A 17,684-nucleotide genomic window follows, 5' to 3' on the forward strand; every position below is an offset into this window, starting at 1 on the left:
GATTTTTCCATTGTCTTCATTCTTCCATAAATCATCAACGTCCTTCAATTTAAGTTCTTTGTCGAGATCGGAACGATCATAATCTCTCCCAATAAAAGGAAAATTATGGTCTTAATGCAGATCACTCTTCCTTAGTCTAGTAGATCCATCGTTGTCCTCTAGCTTGTACGCAGGCTTGACGTTACAAGTTCTGTCATGTCTTTTTAATCTCTCTCTCCGCGTAAACGACTTGCTACATCGAACACAACTTATAATATTGCGTAGTGGATTTTTAACACAGTCATTCTTCTCGTGTTGTCTTCCATTCTTTCTCAAGATAAATTTTTACACCTGTGGCCTTTCGATACAGTGACAGACATCGAATCAGGATTCATATTAGTAGTCTGAGACTAATGCCAGATGCAAACTGAGTGTTTTAAATTAGATCCATTACTTAAATAGAATATTTTTTTCTTATTTCATCAGCGAGATTTAAGTTACCTCATACAAAGAACTTGTTACAAGTAGTCCTGATTATTGTCAACAGTTGACACCACATGTTGCTTACAGGTAAATATTATTAATTTCTTTTAAGTGGGATGCAGGATGCTCACTAATCATCGCAAAAGAAGGATGGCTACCCTAGACACCAAGGACAAGGAAGTTCGTCTTGCATGTTAGTGTTCACAGATGTTTCATGGTATATTATTTGATTGAGTAATGGTTGTTTATTTTTTGTTTTAATTTCACCTGGTAAAAAAAATTGCAATTGCTGATTTAGTAGCAGAAATTCTCGAATTAAATGTAACTCCAAATAAAATCTAATGACTCATTAGGTAATAATCCTTCATACAGAGAGCTGTTTCTCAGAATAGACAGAAGCACTTGAAGAAACCACAGGAATAATCAGGCTCACACAGAGAAAACCATAAACATATTGACAAGAATATTCAGGAGCAAACGCATTGACAAGAATAATCGGGAGCACACGGAGAAAACCATCAACATATTAATAAGTATAATCAGAAGCAAATGTATTGATAAGAATAATCGGGAGCACATGGAGAAAACCATCATACTTTTCTTTTATGTTGAAATGAACTTTATTTCACGGCCACTACCATCCTACCCCTCTTTCTCGTTCCACTCTCCGCTTCTCGCCGCCTTCCCTTTCCTTTCTTGCTTCCCTCCCTCATCAGCTCTGCGCTTGCGCGGCGACCTGGGTGCTAGGGTATTTAAGCCTCTGAGAGCCGCCTCTCGGGTGGAGTATTAATATTTAAAATTTTCAGATAGTCCGCTTTGGTGGATCAGTCAGGACTTGGATATTTTCTATGTAATTATTTCAGTTTGTTAGACGTAGGAGCGGCGTAGTATCCGGTGAGCATGGCGACTTTTGGTTTATAATTTAACTTCGTTGCGACAGAAGGTGGCTCTGTCTACTATGTGAAATTTCTGGTTAAATTCTTGTCTTGTTTTAAATTTTCTGATTCGGACGCCACCTTGTAAAAATTTGGTTCGGTGCGTTAACGATTTTGATGGGTTGATAGTGTGATCACCCCTTAACTGTACCTCTTGTGTTCCTTGTTTGCAATGACTAGTCTAACCGCGCTGTGGTTGTTCTGATTTCGTTCACTGTAATGCGTATACTTTGTGCACATATACTCCTTCGGTTATGGTGCTATACATTTTTTTTGTGCTTGTTGAATTTCCCTATTTTGCATATCTCCGGACAGGCTATTGCCTTGATGTACGTTACGTGCATAGTTGCTATGTTGAGCCCAACACACGTAAATGCTATGTTAGGCGTTTGGCCGATTCTTTCTGTGACACGTGTGACACGTAATGTTTTTCTCTAACGCAATACTTACGTTGGCCTGGGTGCATGTAATTCACGAAGGTAACGTCCTTAAAGTAGTTCTTCTGAATGATACCTTAAGATAGGTACTTACGGCTTCGATTTACGACGTCGTATTCTAGAGTCCCTAAACGTTGGACGTAATATATAGGCTATGTCTTGTTTGATTTACCCTCATGTAACTAAAAGCCCTAAGTGGGATGCTAGCATGTTATAGTATCACTACGTAAATTACTAGGGACATGTGTAAAGCCTTTTTTATAAGTATGGCCATTGTAAACTTATGTCGTGTCTATGTTAATCAAATCTAATATTACCTTTGGCAGACTGTATACTCGGCAACACGCTTCTCTATTACTGTTGCTATGCATTGCGTGTAATCAACTGATTTTAACATCTGATGTAACAGACTTATAGCGCACATTTAGTTGGAGATAAACTGAGTTTTGTACCTGTTAAATCACATATATTTATATATTTTTATATTGTATTGATTGACATCTACGTATCGTGTAATCCTGACTGTAATCGATTTATATATCGTACTAGACATCAGTAAAAGCGTCTAATGTTCTAATTGGCGAAATCTCCTGTTATTCATTACTCATTACACAATTAATTCCTTACTCTGTTGTGCATAACATAATGCACGTCCTAATTCAAATTTAATATTTCTCTTGCTCATTTTTTTGGTAAGGCTGTGGTGTTTTGGGTGGAGTACGATCCCAGAACGCTGCAATAACATGAAATAACAGAAAAAAAATTTAATAAATAAAAATAGGTAATGAAAAATTACAAAAATTACAAAAATTACAAAAAAAAAATGCATAAACTTTTCTGCTAGCTTGTGAACTTCACATTGTTGAGCAAAGATAGAGTTCTAGTACAAACCAGAATTTTAAGTATTTTTTTTTGTAAATTTTTTGTTTATTTTTATTTATTAAATATTTTTCTGTTATTTTATATCAGAGACAAGTGTAATGGTTTTCTCCGTATGCTCCCGATTATTCTTGTCAATACGTTTTCTCCTGATTATATTTGTCAATATGTTGATGGTTTTCTCCGTGTGCTCCCGATTATTCTTGTCAATACGTTTGATCCTGAATATTCTTGTTAATATGTTTATGGTTTTCTCCGTGTGAGCCTGATTATTCCTGTGGTTTCTTCAAGTGCTTCTGTCTATTCTGAGAAACAGCTATCTGCATGAAGGATTTTTACCTAATGAGTCATGAGATTTTATTTGGAGTTACATTTAATTCGAGAATTTCTGCTACTAAATCAGCACTTGCAATTTTTTTACCAGGTGAAATTAAAAAAAATAAACAACCATTACTCAATCAAATAATATACCATGAAACATCTGTGAACACTAACATGCAAGACGAACTTCCTTGTCCTTGGTGTCTAGGGAAGCCATCCTTCTTTTGCGATGATTAGTGAGCATCCTGCATCCCACTTAAAAGAAATTAATAATATTTACCTGTAAGCAACATGTGGTGTCAACTGTTGACAATAATCAGGACTACTTGTAACAAGTTCTTTGTATGAGGTAACTTAACTCTCGCTGATGAAATAAGAAAAAAATATTCTATTTAAGTAATGGATCTAATTTAAAACACTCAGTTTGCATTTGGCATTAGTCTCAGACTACTAATATGAATCCTGATTCGATGTCTGTCACTGTATCGAAAGGACACAGGTGTAAAAATTTATCTTGAGAAAGAATGGAAGACAACACGAGAAGAATGACTGTGTTAAAAATCCACTACGCAATATTATAAGTTGTGTTCGATGTAGCAAGTCGTTTACGCGGAGAGAGAGATTAAAAAGACATGACAGAACTTGTAACGTCAAGCCTGCGTACAAGCTAGAGGACAACGATGGATCTACTAGACTAAGGAAGAGTGATCTGCATTAAGACCATAATTTTCCTTGTCTTGGGAGAGATTATGATCGTTCCGATCTCGACAAAGAACTTAAATTGAAGGACGTTGATGAATTATGGAAGATGAAGACAATGGAAAAATCCTTAACATGAAAAGTGAGAATACATTCCCACCGAATTCAAGTAGATCTTTCATTCTTTGTAAAAATGATGGACTCCTAAAAGGGAAGCATGAAGACGATGAAGACACTTCGCCATCATCGATATCGAATTCTTACGGTAATCTAGATGAAGACGATGCCTTCTTCGGTGATTACTACAGTGACTCTGAGGCTGTTGACAAGGGCATAGACTGTGATGAAGCACCTAAAGCTTACAAGATCGAAGAATGTGGCGGTGTCCTGAGACCGAAACGATGGAAACGACGTGTTATAATAAAAAAATCTGATAAAGCTTATTTAGATCACTGGAATGATTGTGATATTAAAAGTATTTATATAAACAAACAAGTAAGATGCTGGTAGCAGAGATTGATTACACATCGTGGAAAGATCCTTGCATATTTGTTGACCGGCTAAGACTTCTACATGGCTCGCTTTGTGCAGGAAACTATTCGTGCATCAAAGAAATATCCTTCTTACTCAAAGAACCGAGTAAAGCTGGCTAAATACAATAATGTCTTATTTTACTTGCATTTGTATAATGTTAAAAAATAAATTAAATATTTAAAGTAAAAATTCAATGTTTTTTTTTTGTATTCTGATTTCTAACTAAGACTTAGTTCTCGTAATACAGCTGCTTTTTTGATTGTGCTTCCAAATGTGCTGCCTTTTTGTTTATGGTGCTTCCAAAAGTGTGCTGCCTTTTTGATTGTGCTTCCAAAATGTGCTGCCTTTATGATTGTGCTTCCAAAATGTGCTGCCTTTTTGATTGTGCTTCGAAAATGTGCTGCCTTTTTGTTGATGGTGCTCCAAATGTGCTGCCTTTTTGATTGTGCTTCCAAAATGTGCTTCCTTTTTGTTGATGGAGCTTCCAAAATGTGCTGCTTATTTTGTTAATGGCGCTTCCCAAATGTGCTACCTTTTTGATAGACGGTGCGTCCAAAATGTGCTTCCTTTTTGTTGATTGTGCTTTCAAATCTGCTGCCTTTTTAATTAGTCATCCAAATATACTGCCTTTTTATTGATGGCACTTTAAAAGGTGCTGCCTTTTTGTTGATAGTGCTTCCAAAAAGTGCTGCCTTTTTGATCATGCTTCCGAAATATGTTGGCTTTTTGATTGTACTTCCAAAATGTGCTGACTCTTTGATTATGCATCCGAAATGTGCTGTCTTTTGTATTATGCTTCCAAAATGTGCTACCTTTTTGATTGTGCTTTCAAATGTGGTATCTTTTTGTTGATGGTGCTTCCTTTTCGTTGATTGTGCGTAGTGAAATCTGTAGTGGCTGAATATTTACTAGTTCAAAACCTCTTGGTGTTGCTAAAATATGTTTCAAGGTCACTTGATCCTTTAGTATGTATTAAAAATTGCACGATGCTCTAATTGACTGTTTTTAGCTAACGACGAAGAAGGTCATGAGGTTCGGAAATAACTGGTCTATACGTCTGACATTGTTTATGAGCCGGCCTCGCGGTCCGAAGACGATTGGTCTATATGTATAGATGGCTTTGTACATGAACGGTTGAGAGGTTATTCTAAGTATCAAAACTAGACTTACATGTTAGGCTTAACGGCTACGTATTTAATTCGTCCTACATTGTCGTATATTGTCTTGAGTCGTTTACGTAGAGTGAATAATTGATAAACTCCGCGAAAGGTACGTAATGGAATCAAAAATATAAATTTATTTAATATTTAGTAATACTTGACACTGGTCAAGAAGCAAACCGACGACAGTAATCAATCTATTCAATATGTAAATTAGTGAGTGATTTTTTCGCTGAATTTTGGAAATTTCCCGAATTTATAAGTCAATAAATACAAATGTCCAACATGGTGGGCACATCAGTAAAAATAAATGATTACTGCACTCTAGCGGGTAAGAATTAAACTTTATGTTGGTAGCCTACTCTAGTAGACGTAAACACTAGCCTGGTCTCCAGGAGACGAAAACAAGATGGTTGCAATGTCCTCTAACAGGTGGTCGCTCCTGGTAGCATATACTGAACACATAATGTCGGATCCATGATGATCTTTTAGGTCAAGGTCAAAGTCAATTTTCAAGGTCAAGGTCCAATTTCATAGTCAAGGTCAAAGTTCAAGGTCAAGGATAAAGTTCAATTTCATGGTTAAATTTCAAAGTCACGGTCAAAGTTCAAGGTTATGGTCAAAGATCAATGCCTACAGTCGAGGTCAATGGTATGGTGAACAGAAAATTATACTAACATGCCATCAGCACACTCTAGCAGACGAAAACAATATGGTCTCCAGCGGACGTAGACAAGATGGCGGACATGATGTCATACCAGATGACGTAATATATCTTGCTATTGGTGGTGGTAGGTCAGTCTGTTGGTGGCTTCTGTGGAGGAAGATTCTGTCTTTTTTTTATTTTATGCTCTTACCGGCTTCGAACCAAGGACGGGAATCGATCTAATCAATCAGTATTCTAATAAGTTAATTTTTTGTTGAATTTTGAACTTGTTTTCATTAAAATCGGATAATAAATAAAGATTTCAAGAAGGCGCCTTTCACGATAATTGATTCCGTGGTGACAATTCAAAATGTCGGGTGTGGTGGAAGATGTTGTTATTACTTTTTACTGAGAATTTTTAAATATATTAAAATACTGGTTTATCTCGCCGGAAATATAACCGATGACCGAAATCGTTTAAATAACTAAACATTTGAAGTAGGCGATTTTTAAAATACTTTTTGGAATTTTTTCGGAATTTCAATCATTGAAATTACGGATTTTCAAGATGGCAACAGTAACGATAATTACAACAGTTACGTCTTAATACAAGATGGTGGTTCTGTCTCGAACAGGTGATGATATTATTACTCCAAACTTAAAAAAAATTACAAGTCCGAATATGCATGTTATTTTTATATATACCTTATTTAATTCTCAGTCTGGTAAATGACTCGATTGCCGTGCGGTTAAAGGCGTATGTTTTCCAACCTAGAGATCAGAGCTGCGATGGTTTGAATCACAGCGCTTCCAATGTATTTTGCATAAAAATTAAATATAATATGTCGATAAGGACCATAATAGCTCTGGTAGGTAATGGAACAATGACCTTATGTGATGAGACTGAGCGACACTGGCTTTCTCTAGGAACAAACAGCAGAAACAAAGTCGACGGTATCCAAGATGGCGGCCTCCAGTGGAACGGAAAAAAAAATCATGAGCCTCACAAACACTCTCTAGGAACAAACAGCAGAAACAAAGTCGATGGTATCCAAGATGGCGGCCTCCAGTGGAACAGAAAGAAATCAAGAGCGACCCTGTCGCTCTCTAGGAACATACAGTGGAAACAAGGTCGACGGTATCCTATATGGCAGGCTCCAGTGGAACAGAAAAAAAAATCGATATGGCGACCGTGACGAAAATCACATCATGGGAGAGTGGGGCACTCGATTAAAAGATGGTGGATCTAAGATGGCGGATACAAAATGACCGCCGGGGTCAAGGTCAAAGGTCAACTCCACTCTCATCCAATATGGCCGCCGTGATGTCACAATCCAAGATGGCCGTCGTGACGTCACATTCAGAGATCTGGCTCGGCACCAGGCACCGGACCCTGGACCCAGTCCCTGGAGCCCTTAAACTATACTACTAACCAAATATTCTCTCAATTTTTTCATGAATAAAAAATTATAAATGAGGGTGTAGTTATGAGTACCTATTGTGTTAAATTATAATATCTGATTACAAACAAATATCTAATATCTAATGAAAACTTATTATACTGGAAGAGTATTGCTATTTTACATGTTATATAAGTTTGACATATTTAAATATTAAAAAAAATTATTACAAAAATAGAAATACATATTTTGATTTTATATTAAATATTTATATTACGACAAATTTGAAAAAAAATCCCTTCCTGATTCTTAAGAAATTTATATTAAATTAATCTTAAAATTAAATATTACACTGTTTTATTAGAATATTCACGCACATATGCCTATATACATACATATATATAAGTTTTTAGTTTTTTGAAAATTTAATGATTCCTATATTTCATTGCAAATTAAAACCACTTTTTAAAGGAAAAATTAAGAGCGCAGTTAAGTTACATCTCAACGCTTAGCAAAAGGAGACGGAGAAAAATGCCATAGTAAAGAGGCCTATTTTGTTCAAATCATAACGGATGTACAAACTATACAAATAGGGACGTAACCGGTATAAGAAAACTCGCCTATAACAATTACTATACTTCACGATAAGACAGTACGTAAAATGAATTAAGATGTCTTGTTTGAGAGCTAACGCATAGCTGATCAAAAGTGCCTTGAGATCAAACTATAATCCCAGAAAGCATTTAAGAGCTGTAAAAACATATTTGAGCTAATAAAGCTCTTTTATTAACATTGTGTAGAATATAAAGACATATTATTATGGGTAGGTTTGTGTATAACTTAAACTGTTATGAGCAGGTAGTGGTAACACACCACCAGCAGCAACAGCAGGAGTATGAATTTAATTAATATTCAGTGTGGATGCTGTGTGTGCTCACAGGGTTCCTGAGTGTCAGCGACTCAGACGCCCCTGGAAACGCTGGCCTGAAGGACCAGACCCTTGCCTTGCGGTGGGTGCAGAAGAACATAGCCAAGTTCGGCGGAGACCCGAACAGCGTCACTATCTTCGGAGAGAGCGCGGGTGGCGCTAGCGTCCACTACCACGTCCTGTCGCCTCTCTCCAGAGGTACGAATGTTAATGCTGTGAATAATCCTATCCAAAATGTACTTCATTATCTGTTGTAATATTGGTTTTATGGAGCAATATAACAAAGGTTAATTTTTATTGTGATTCCTTCTGCTGAAAATCAGCGACATTGTACCCACAGGCATCCTTAACTAGATGTAAATAAATATCAAATGACCATAACCCCACGTTAATAGGAAAGTAGTAGATTTTCGTAGAATTTATATAGGTATATATAAATATAATCGGGAAAACATTGATCGCCAAAGTCAAACAATTTATTTTGTCAGAAACATTTTTCAACCAACAAAACATTTTATTCAGAAATTATGATTTTATGAAGACAGCATAGATTTCAAAAGAATATCATTTAGGTAGCAGTAATGTTAACGTATGCTACATAATTAAAAATGATTAAAATTTACAATATAATAAAGAATATTAGATGGTTGTTTTGATTAAAAATATCCAAAATGTGTATAGTCACTTTGTTTTGATTACAAGAGTTTTAAGGGCATATAAAAACAAAACAGCGGTGAAGGGAAATTAATTTTTTTATTTACGCAACTTAATCCAAGTCTTACGTTTATCTTTTGCAGGCCTGTTCCACAGAGCCATCTCGGAGAGTGGTTCTGCCTTCAACCCTTGGGCATACTACAAGAACACTGAAGAGCGCGCCTACCGCCTGATCTCCAAAATAAGGCAGCACGCCAACAACTCTGCAGACCTCCTCAAAATTTTACGTGCCGCAGAGCCCGCCGATCTATTGAAAAACCTAGGGAGAGTTTTGGTTGGGTCAGAGAGGTGGCCTCCGCTGGCAAATCCCTTCATACCATCGCTGGAGTTCCCGAGGAAAGGAGTGCAGCCATTCCTGCCGCACGAGCCAGCCTACATCGAGCAGCACGGGTTGTTCAACAAGGTGCCATACATAACCGGCTCAGCCGCTCGTGAAAGCGTGTCCTTCATCGCGGCCAGCAAGCTGACTCAAGATTCCTACTGGCAGTCCGTCAACGACAACCTGGAGCAGGTGGTCCCAGCCGATCTGGGACTCGAAATAGGGTCTCAGCTGTCCAAAGAGGTGGCGCAGAAAGTGAAGAACTTCTACTTCGGCAGCAAAAACATCTCGTACGAAACTCGTGAGCAGTGGATAGCTCTGCAGACGGACCTGCTGATCGCCTTGGGTGTTGTGAATGCTTTCCACGCCCAAGTCAGGCACTCGACTAGCCACACCTACAACTATCAGGCCACATACGGCAGCGCCCAACATTGCGTGGAGTTTCAGTTCCTGGTCTACAACGGCAAAATTAATGGGGAAAGTTCAGACACTGTAAAACTTGCTAGGTTTCTGGGACAAATGTGGACGAATTTTGCCAAGACGGGGGTGCCCAGTGCAGAAGGTGATGTAGTGTGGAAACCAGCCACACAGAATGGAAGCTATCCCTATCTGGAGATCAATCTCCCCTCGGCTCTGAAATATAATGTGGATAAAGATCGAATGGACTTTTGGGAGAAAATTTACAACGAATACAACAAAACAAACGCCACTTTACTGGCAAATTGAAGACAAAAATCCAGGTTTAAAAATTATACGTAAATAAAAAAATTGAATAGAGCATCTATTCTGCTCATTTACAAACAAATACCAAATTTCTGTTTACTTGTGGAGAAAAAACTTTTAAGTTTGAAATTATAGAGCACTGTTTCTGCATATAGACGTGTTTGATTAAAATTTAACTGTAGTTATCTTTAGATGATTGAAATAATTAATGAAACCATGTATTTTAACACATATTATAATTTTATGTAACAATATTATTTAACGAATAAATTATTTTAATTTAGCATTTGACTTCAATAATTTCTAGATTCCAGAACAATTCCTGTAATGTAAATTATTCACTAACCGGAAACACGCGATCCTTGTAGCCTATATGTTGGCAAATCCTGCTTAGTGCACACTCCGTCTATTTCCCGCGATATGTTTGAGAGAATCTTCACTCGTTCGACGGTCGCACGTCTCCCTTCTGGGCTCCACGATGTAATGCGACACCACGTCTTCTAACACTTCTGTAAGACGCATTCTTTACGGCGAATCACCCGCCCAACCGCCTCGCCACAGCCCCGACCTTGCGACGGCCCGCTTACTGGCGCCCGCGACGACCCTGACGCGTTTTTACCTTAGACCCGGTTAACAAACCACTCAAAAACACATGATCGCTAGACGCAAAATGTTCAGCAACCACAGTTTAGAATACTTCTTTACAAAGTACTCAAGGTGCAATAACGTAACGCAAGTGTTTAACATTCGACTGTAGTGCGTTTTGGCTTGCGTTTCCTACGGCCATATTTTAAAGAGAAGTGTTCCGAAAACTGTTAGTGTGTAGAAGCCTACCATGTTCTTTTTGCTACTTAAATCTATTTTAATATTGTTAAAATTTCACACAGTGAAGAGAATAACACTTTAAGATAAAATTACTGTCGTTTTCTTTTCATTTCATGATAAATATGAATTATCAAAATAAGCTTGGGTTAGAAATTTGGTTTCTACTGTTTTACAATTTTAAGTTAAGGGTTTGGCAGCGTCTTTCAATTTGCATGTTGGTTACAGGTTGCATTATTACGACGACGTGTTCCTGGCGTAGTTTATAAACCCGACCTTAAGAGGCCGTGTCACAAATTTGCGCTCCTATCTATATCAATGTTATTTTAAAAGGCAGTTTTTCTCAAAGTCTATAAGAGGTAGGGGCCGGAAATTTCGCCTACTGAAAGTATACAATACATTTAACATAACTGTTTTTTTCAAATTTAGTTATCATATCATATATTATTTCTGTGATGAAAATAATATTATCAAAAGTTTGATTTGTCCAGATAATTGAAATTTTGCTTATATTTATAATTATTTAGCTAAAACTGAAAACGCCATTGAAATGTACTGGACATTACCTTCCGATCAGTGTCTTCATGATCATGATGGGTTTATAAACCTGGGTGTAATCAAGTCTTTAACTATTACATAACAACATTTATACTTAATAATTTGGAGATAGGCCTTTTCTATCCTCAGCCCCTGAGCTTTTACTACCTGGTCTGGCGACCGACCTGTCACCTTCAACCGCCCCAGGGGTCTCCGACTGCACATCCCATAAAAAAAAAGCTGTTCGTTCATTTGTTTTTGTGTTCGAGCGAAGGTTTACTTCTCCACAAGTGCCACAGTCTTCACACATTTATGCTAAGGGAATATTCCGCTGATGTGACGCCATATGAATGTATTATTCGCGACCATACAACTTTTTTGTTTGTCATCGGGAAGAAATAAAATCATGGTGTTTTTTTATACAGGGAAAAACCGTCGTTTATCAAGCAATAGTGGGGTGTTTATTTCAACTAGAAGAAAGAAAAACAGAGGGGAAAGTTTGCAGAAATGGAGATGCAAGGAAAAATTTAAGAAATTTTTTTATTATATTAACATTAATAGATAGTAAATTGCCAACATCAGCTACGAACATTAAATATAGTCAAGAGATCGCCCAAAACTTTTACAAATTAAATTATAAGCTATATCCATAATGTAACGTCGTGTGCAGAATGCCAGTGCTGAGAATAGTTTTACCCTCTAGGTTTATTATCATGAGAAATTACTTTACATCTTCCCTTGACCACAATAATCCAATGTTAAATTAGTTTAGGCTCTTTTGGTGTTTTAATTGCAGTTTTATCATGTTATATTTGAAGATAATTAAATGGCTAAGAAACAAGGTTAGGAACATAGGAACAACAGGCAACAAAGAAAATATAATATGTGTACTGCATCTTATTTTATTGTGACTGACACAATTCGGAGTGTCATCCTAGTGTGTGAGTGTTTGAAGTGAGATTTTATTTTGTTATTTCGTTGATTTAGCATTTATTTTGTTGAACATGCATAGCACCACCATACTGAATGATCAAATTGAAAATTTTATTTGGCCCAATGATGAATCTTAAATAACAGTATAAACAGTTAGGATGTGCACGCAGATTGTCTACTTTCCGATAATTCTGAAGCAGGGATTGTAATTGTAATTATTTTACATGGTGAAATTATTTTAATGGATGAATTCCGACATCTCATTTATTATATTTCCTTACATTGAAACAAAAAAACACTACGTGGTGAATAGCTTCAAAATTTCTATGTTGAGATCAATATCACATCCAAAATGCGAATGTGCCACCTTGTTCCCCATAAAAAAATCATTTTGTCTTTTACTTTCAACATAGGATATATCACAAACTTTTTTTGTACATCGAAATAAATATATATGATATGTGCCATAAATTTTCCTATTTTTACTAACAAAATCCTAAAACTCAGGAAACTGTATCATTGACAGCAAAAAGTACTAGTCGTGTAACAGTTTCAATGATTTTTGAAACGCCTCATCGTATCACAACTAAACGATATGATGAAATGTAAGATAAAAAATTTATTTATTGTAAGAGTATGACTGGTATATTGCTAAATTACATCCGACAGCTTCCAAAACGCTGATTGTCATGCTACGTCTGCAGAAGCATTCGTGAAGACTATTTTGTTTGAAGGCTAATCGTGTGTTTTCAATAATATTGCAGTGGCATGGCGAATGAGTTAGTCACATTCAGCACAACAGTCAATTACGAAAATAAAATATAATGTTTATAAACACTGAGTTTAAATTATCGAGTAGTCAGTGTTTTCCATAATTAATCACTGTCTTTCTTTATTAAATGTAGTGGGAATCCTGAATAACACATATAGGGCAAAGGATGTTTGACAAAATAACCATATTAAAAATATATATTTACAGTGTAAATTGCAAAATTCTCTTGAAATAATTTGCATCCCAAATATCTAAAATATCAAAGAATAAATTGGATATATTTTTTACAAGAATTATGTTAACAGCAGGTACTTAAACACTAAACAAGAAAATTATGTTACGTCAAGCATCATGTTATAAGAAATTTCAAATTAAATTTTAAAAATGAACAATACATAAACTGATGTGCATGATTTCGACACCGATGCCATGTTGTGGGGAAGAGAAAATTAAATGAACGCCATTCAAGAAGTTGAGAAAATACTTTCAGTCAAAATCAAACCATGTGGACTATTTGTAGACCCAGAACTTTCATATTTAGGTGCAACCCCGGATGGAACTGTTGACTCTGATGGCCTTGTTGAAGTTTAGTGTCCATCGTCAGCAAAAGAAATTTCTCCTGACGATGCTATACTATCTAGAAAATTCACATTCTGGAATGTAAAGGATAAAACACATGTTGATGTTATCAACAAGAAGCATGCTTATTACTATCAAGTTCAGGGTCAGCTTCATGTTACCAGGAAATTGTACTGTATTTTTTGTCTGTGGACTCCATTGGGCTCAAAAATAGAAAAAAATTTATCGAGACGATAATTTCTGGAATTGTCAGATGAAAGAAAAACTTATGTCTTTTTATATCGATTGTATGCTTCCTGAATTAGTAGACCCCAGGCATACCCGCTCGATGCCCATTAGGAACCCAATTTACATCATTCAAGCTATTAAAGAAAAAGAGGAGAAAACGAAAACTTCTTGCGCAGAAAAGCAGACCAAGAAATCTGTACGAAGGATGTTATGAATTAGGCTACGCCACAGTTTGATTTCTTGTGGTGATACAAAATAAATTTTCTTGCTAGGGAATGTTCATTTTGAATTGAGCATTTTTAAATGTCAGCGTAAAATATGCTTATCTGCCCATTTTGTTTCTTTCCATAATAATGAGAAAAGTTAACATTGTCATAGAAATTTTATTATATTCGTTTGCCGTCCAAGTACAAATGTCACACTATATCGCACTTAATTATAGCCTATATTTTACTAATTTGTTAGTTGTCATTTTATTTCAGTTACAAATAACAGTAATAAAAAATATTACTTAATAGTCCAGAAAAGATATTTAGTTATTATTCATTTAATAGGGGTTTAAAATATGGTACTACATACATACTTATATTATCTTGTTGTCTTCTTTGAAACTTTACTGGAAGAATGTCATTTGGTTTGTATGTTAACTCACAATGAAAATACTTCAGAAGTACTCAATTAACAGTGAACAACCTAGGCCCTATACTACTTTAATTATGTTGATGGAAATATAATTGAAATTAATAATAATGAACTATATGTGTTTTACGTAGAGATATCGTACGAACTGGATGTGGTACAGACCAACATTTGCTAAGACTCTGTAAATAAGTAATTTCAGTTAATGTGTAGAGAATATTAAAAGTTATAAATAATGATATATATAACAATGCAGAGTTATCAGTATAAAAATAAAAGTTATTTTTACGTAGCGCCTACTGGAATGTGTATTTTGTGTTAAATTATGTGGCATGATTATTAGTATTCTCTTATTGTATTTGTGTTCTGTTAAAATCTTATAAAACATAACTTACTGTTGAAGGATTTTCATTTTTTTGTGATATTATTACTTAAACAAGTTTTAATATTATTACACATGTCTATTTTAAAAGCTTTTTAATGTATACTTATAGAATTGTAATAGGCTTTATACGGACTCTCACGATGCATGTGAGCATCTATAATTATCTACATCACCATTGTACAAATAAAACAGAAAGGCTGTTTGCAACAGGGCCGTTTTATGAGAATTGGAGGCCTGGGGCAACAATATTCCGAGGCCCCCCTTTTTTTATTGTAGTGATAATTTTCAGGTATGAAAAACTCATATTTTTGCATGTATGTATGTAATAACTAACATAAAAAAGGACAAGAAGTACCATAATGAAATGCAGCATCTATACACAGAAATATGAAACATATTTATGCAGAGAAAACAAAATAATGTATAACAACAAATTTTCTAGTTGAAATGGAGTAATATTTCATAGCCAACACCCACCCCCAATATTTCTCTGCTTCATTTACGAAAGTCTTAAATCGTTCTCAAATATTTACACAATTTTATGAGTTGCAGATCCCGACCAATCAAAATTACATATTTATTAACTCACTTTGGAATAAACTTCTTCCTTGCCTTTTTAGCAGCAAACAAGTTAATGAGTCCATCAAATAAAATGCTGTTCACAAGATCATGTTCTGTAGAAATCACCGCTAACGAGTTTAATCTCTCTTGTGACATGGTAGATCGGAATTGATTCTTCAGAACTGACAGTTTTGAAAATGATCTTTCACTTTCACAGTTTGTGATTGGTAGTGTCAAATACAAGCTCAGTGCTATTGCTACATTTGGAAATATATCAATTATATCACTGTTATATAAGTGCTGCAAAACCTTTTGTGGAGTGATGATGTAACGCTGTCTTTAACTTGTTGCTCTCCGAGAAATGATGATAAGTGCAATAATTAATTTGTAATAACAGGCTGCAGATCCTTTCTGTATTTTCTGACCAACTCAGTAGCACTAGATTTGAGTTCATCTTCACTTGCTGTAGTTAAGTTACAAAGAACCCCAAATGTTGAGGCAATATCTTTGTAGGAAGCAGCTCTCTTCTCCAGTTCCATGCGGAGCTTATCAGCAATGCATAGAAATGTGGAAATTCTGAAATTCTCGCGGGATGTTACAACAGTTGAAAGTTCGTCTTTTCCATCCAAAAACTTTTTATTTTTGGATGATCTAGTATCTACAAAAGTTTGTAACACATGGTTGCTTAGTTGTGTTGCTTTAACTTCAATTTCATCAAAATTATTTCGCAGATCGGAAACAAAATCTTTCAAAGAATTCATCAGTTGATGACCAGTTATGACATCGAGTCCAGGCTTCTGTAGATGCTTGGTTACTGCACCGAATCTTCCATAATGTCGTACCAAAATACGACCATAAAAGCAAATTCTAAATATTGCATTTTCTTCATGAGGGAGTTCACTTCCATCCTTGTGACTTGCGTTTCATTTTTGTCGTTGAACATATCATTAAATACACAGAAAATATCATCATAATGAATGACGAGAGTTTTCAATGCATCTTCTCTGCATGACTACCTTGTTTCCGACAAGCTCTTGACATTGATTTTTGGCTTTCCGCTACATATTTCCTGTGCTTTCCGAAATAACTCCTTCAAGAACTGACCACCTGTGAGTGGAAGCCGCGAAAAATGAGTACAACTTTTCTATAAACAGAAACAGTTTTGTTGCATGAATACATTCACCAACGCTGTTTTTTCCTACTAAGTTTACTGAATGTGCTGCACATGGAACATACAGCACAGAGCTGTTTATTGATTTAATGTGCGCTTGTAGGCCCTCATATTTTCCTGACATGTTGGCTGCATTATCATAGCTCTGACCTCGGCAATCCTGGATATCAATGGTGTTGTCTTTTAGAGTACAGGTTACAACTTCACTTAAATTTCTTCCTGTGTGGATGTAAATTGGAATGGAACACAAAAACCCTTTCCAAAATGTTACCGTTAAGGCAGTATCTAAACACAAAAGATAACTGATCTGTATGGGAAACATCAGGTGTAGAATCAACTATCAGTAAATAATATTTGGCCTGTCTAATCTCATTTAGCATGTGTTTCCGAAGTTTGTTGGCCATTAGCTCAATGAATTCTTCACATATATCAGAAGAAAGATACGATACATGACCTTTTACTTTGTTCCCATGTATCCTTAAATGTTCCTGTAAAAAAGGATCAAACTGAGCAAGGAGTTCCGAAATTCCTAGGTAATTACCATTACGAGGTGATCCAAGCATCTGATTATCACCACGAACAGGAAGACCACGACTGCACAACAATTTTACAACTGCCACCACTCTAACAAGAACATTCTTCCAGTAATTTGTCTCAGTCACTTGTGCATCTAAATGTGATGAAATTGACATTTTCTTATGTTTTTTGAAACCTATTTTAAAGAACATGCTTTGTGTTCAATACTGTTTTCATGCTCCCTCAATTTTTCTTCTGTTTTCTTCCAATTAGAAAAACCATTTACAAATTTTGATAGTTTACAATTACTGAAAAGTTTGCACGCAAAGCAAAACACATTTCCCGTACATTTAGAGTACAATAACCATTTTCTCTCCCGTCACT

General features: G+C 35.8%; 1 protein-coding gene across 1 annotated transcript in view; it reads left to right on the forward strand.

The window, feature by feature from the left end:
- Positions 1-10,443, forward strand: part of LOC134530871 (carboxylic ester hydrolase-like) — a 30,097-nt gene extending 19,654 nt beyond the window's left edge. The window contains exons 5-6 of the mRNA XM_063366137.1: positions 8,414-8,599; positions 9,199-10,443. Of these exons, the coding sequence (XP_063222207.1) occupies positions 8,414-8,599; positions 9,199-10,160 (1,148 nt within the window). The 3' untranslated portion in view covers positions 10,161-10,443. The remainder of the gene's footprint in view (positions 1-8,413; positions 8,600-9,198) is intronic.
- The last annotated feature ends 7,241 nt before the right edge of the window (positions 10,444-17,684 follow it).

This window comes from Bacillus rossius, chromosome 3 (genome assembly GCF_032445375.1).
Source record: "Bacillus rossius redtenbacheri isolate Brsri chromosome 3, Brsri_v3, whole genome shotgun sequence".
Classification (NCBI taxonomy): domain Eukaryota; kingdom Metazoa; phylum Arthropoda; class Insecta; order Phasmatodea; family Bacillidae; genus Bacillus; species Bacillus rossius.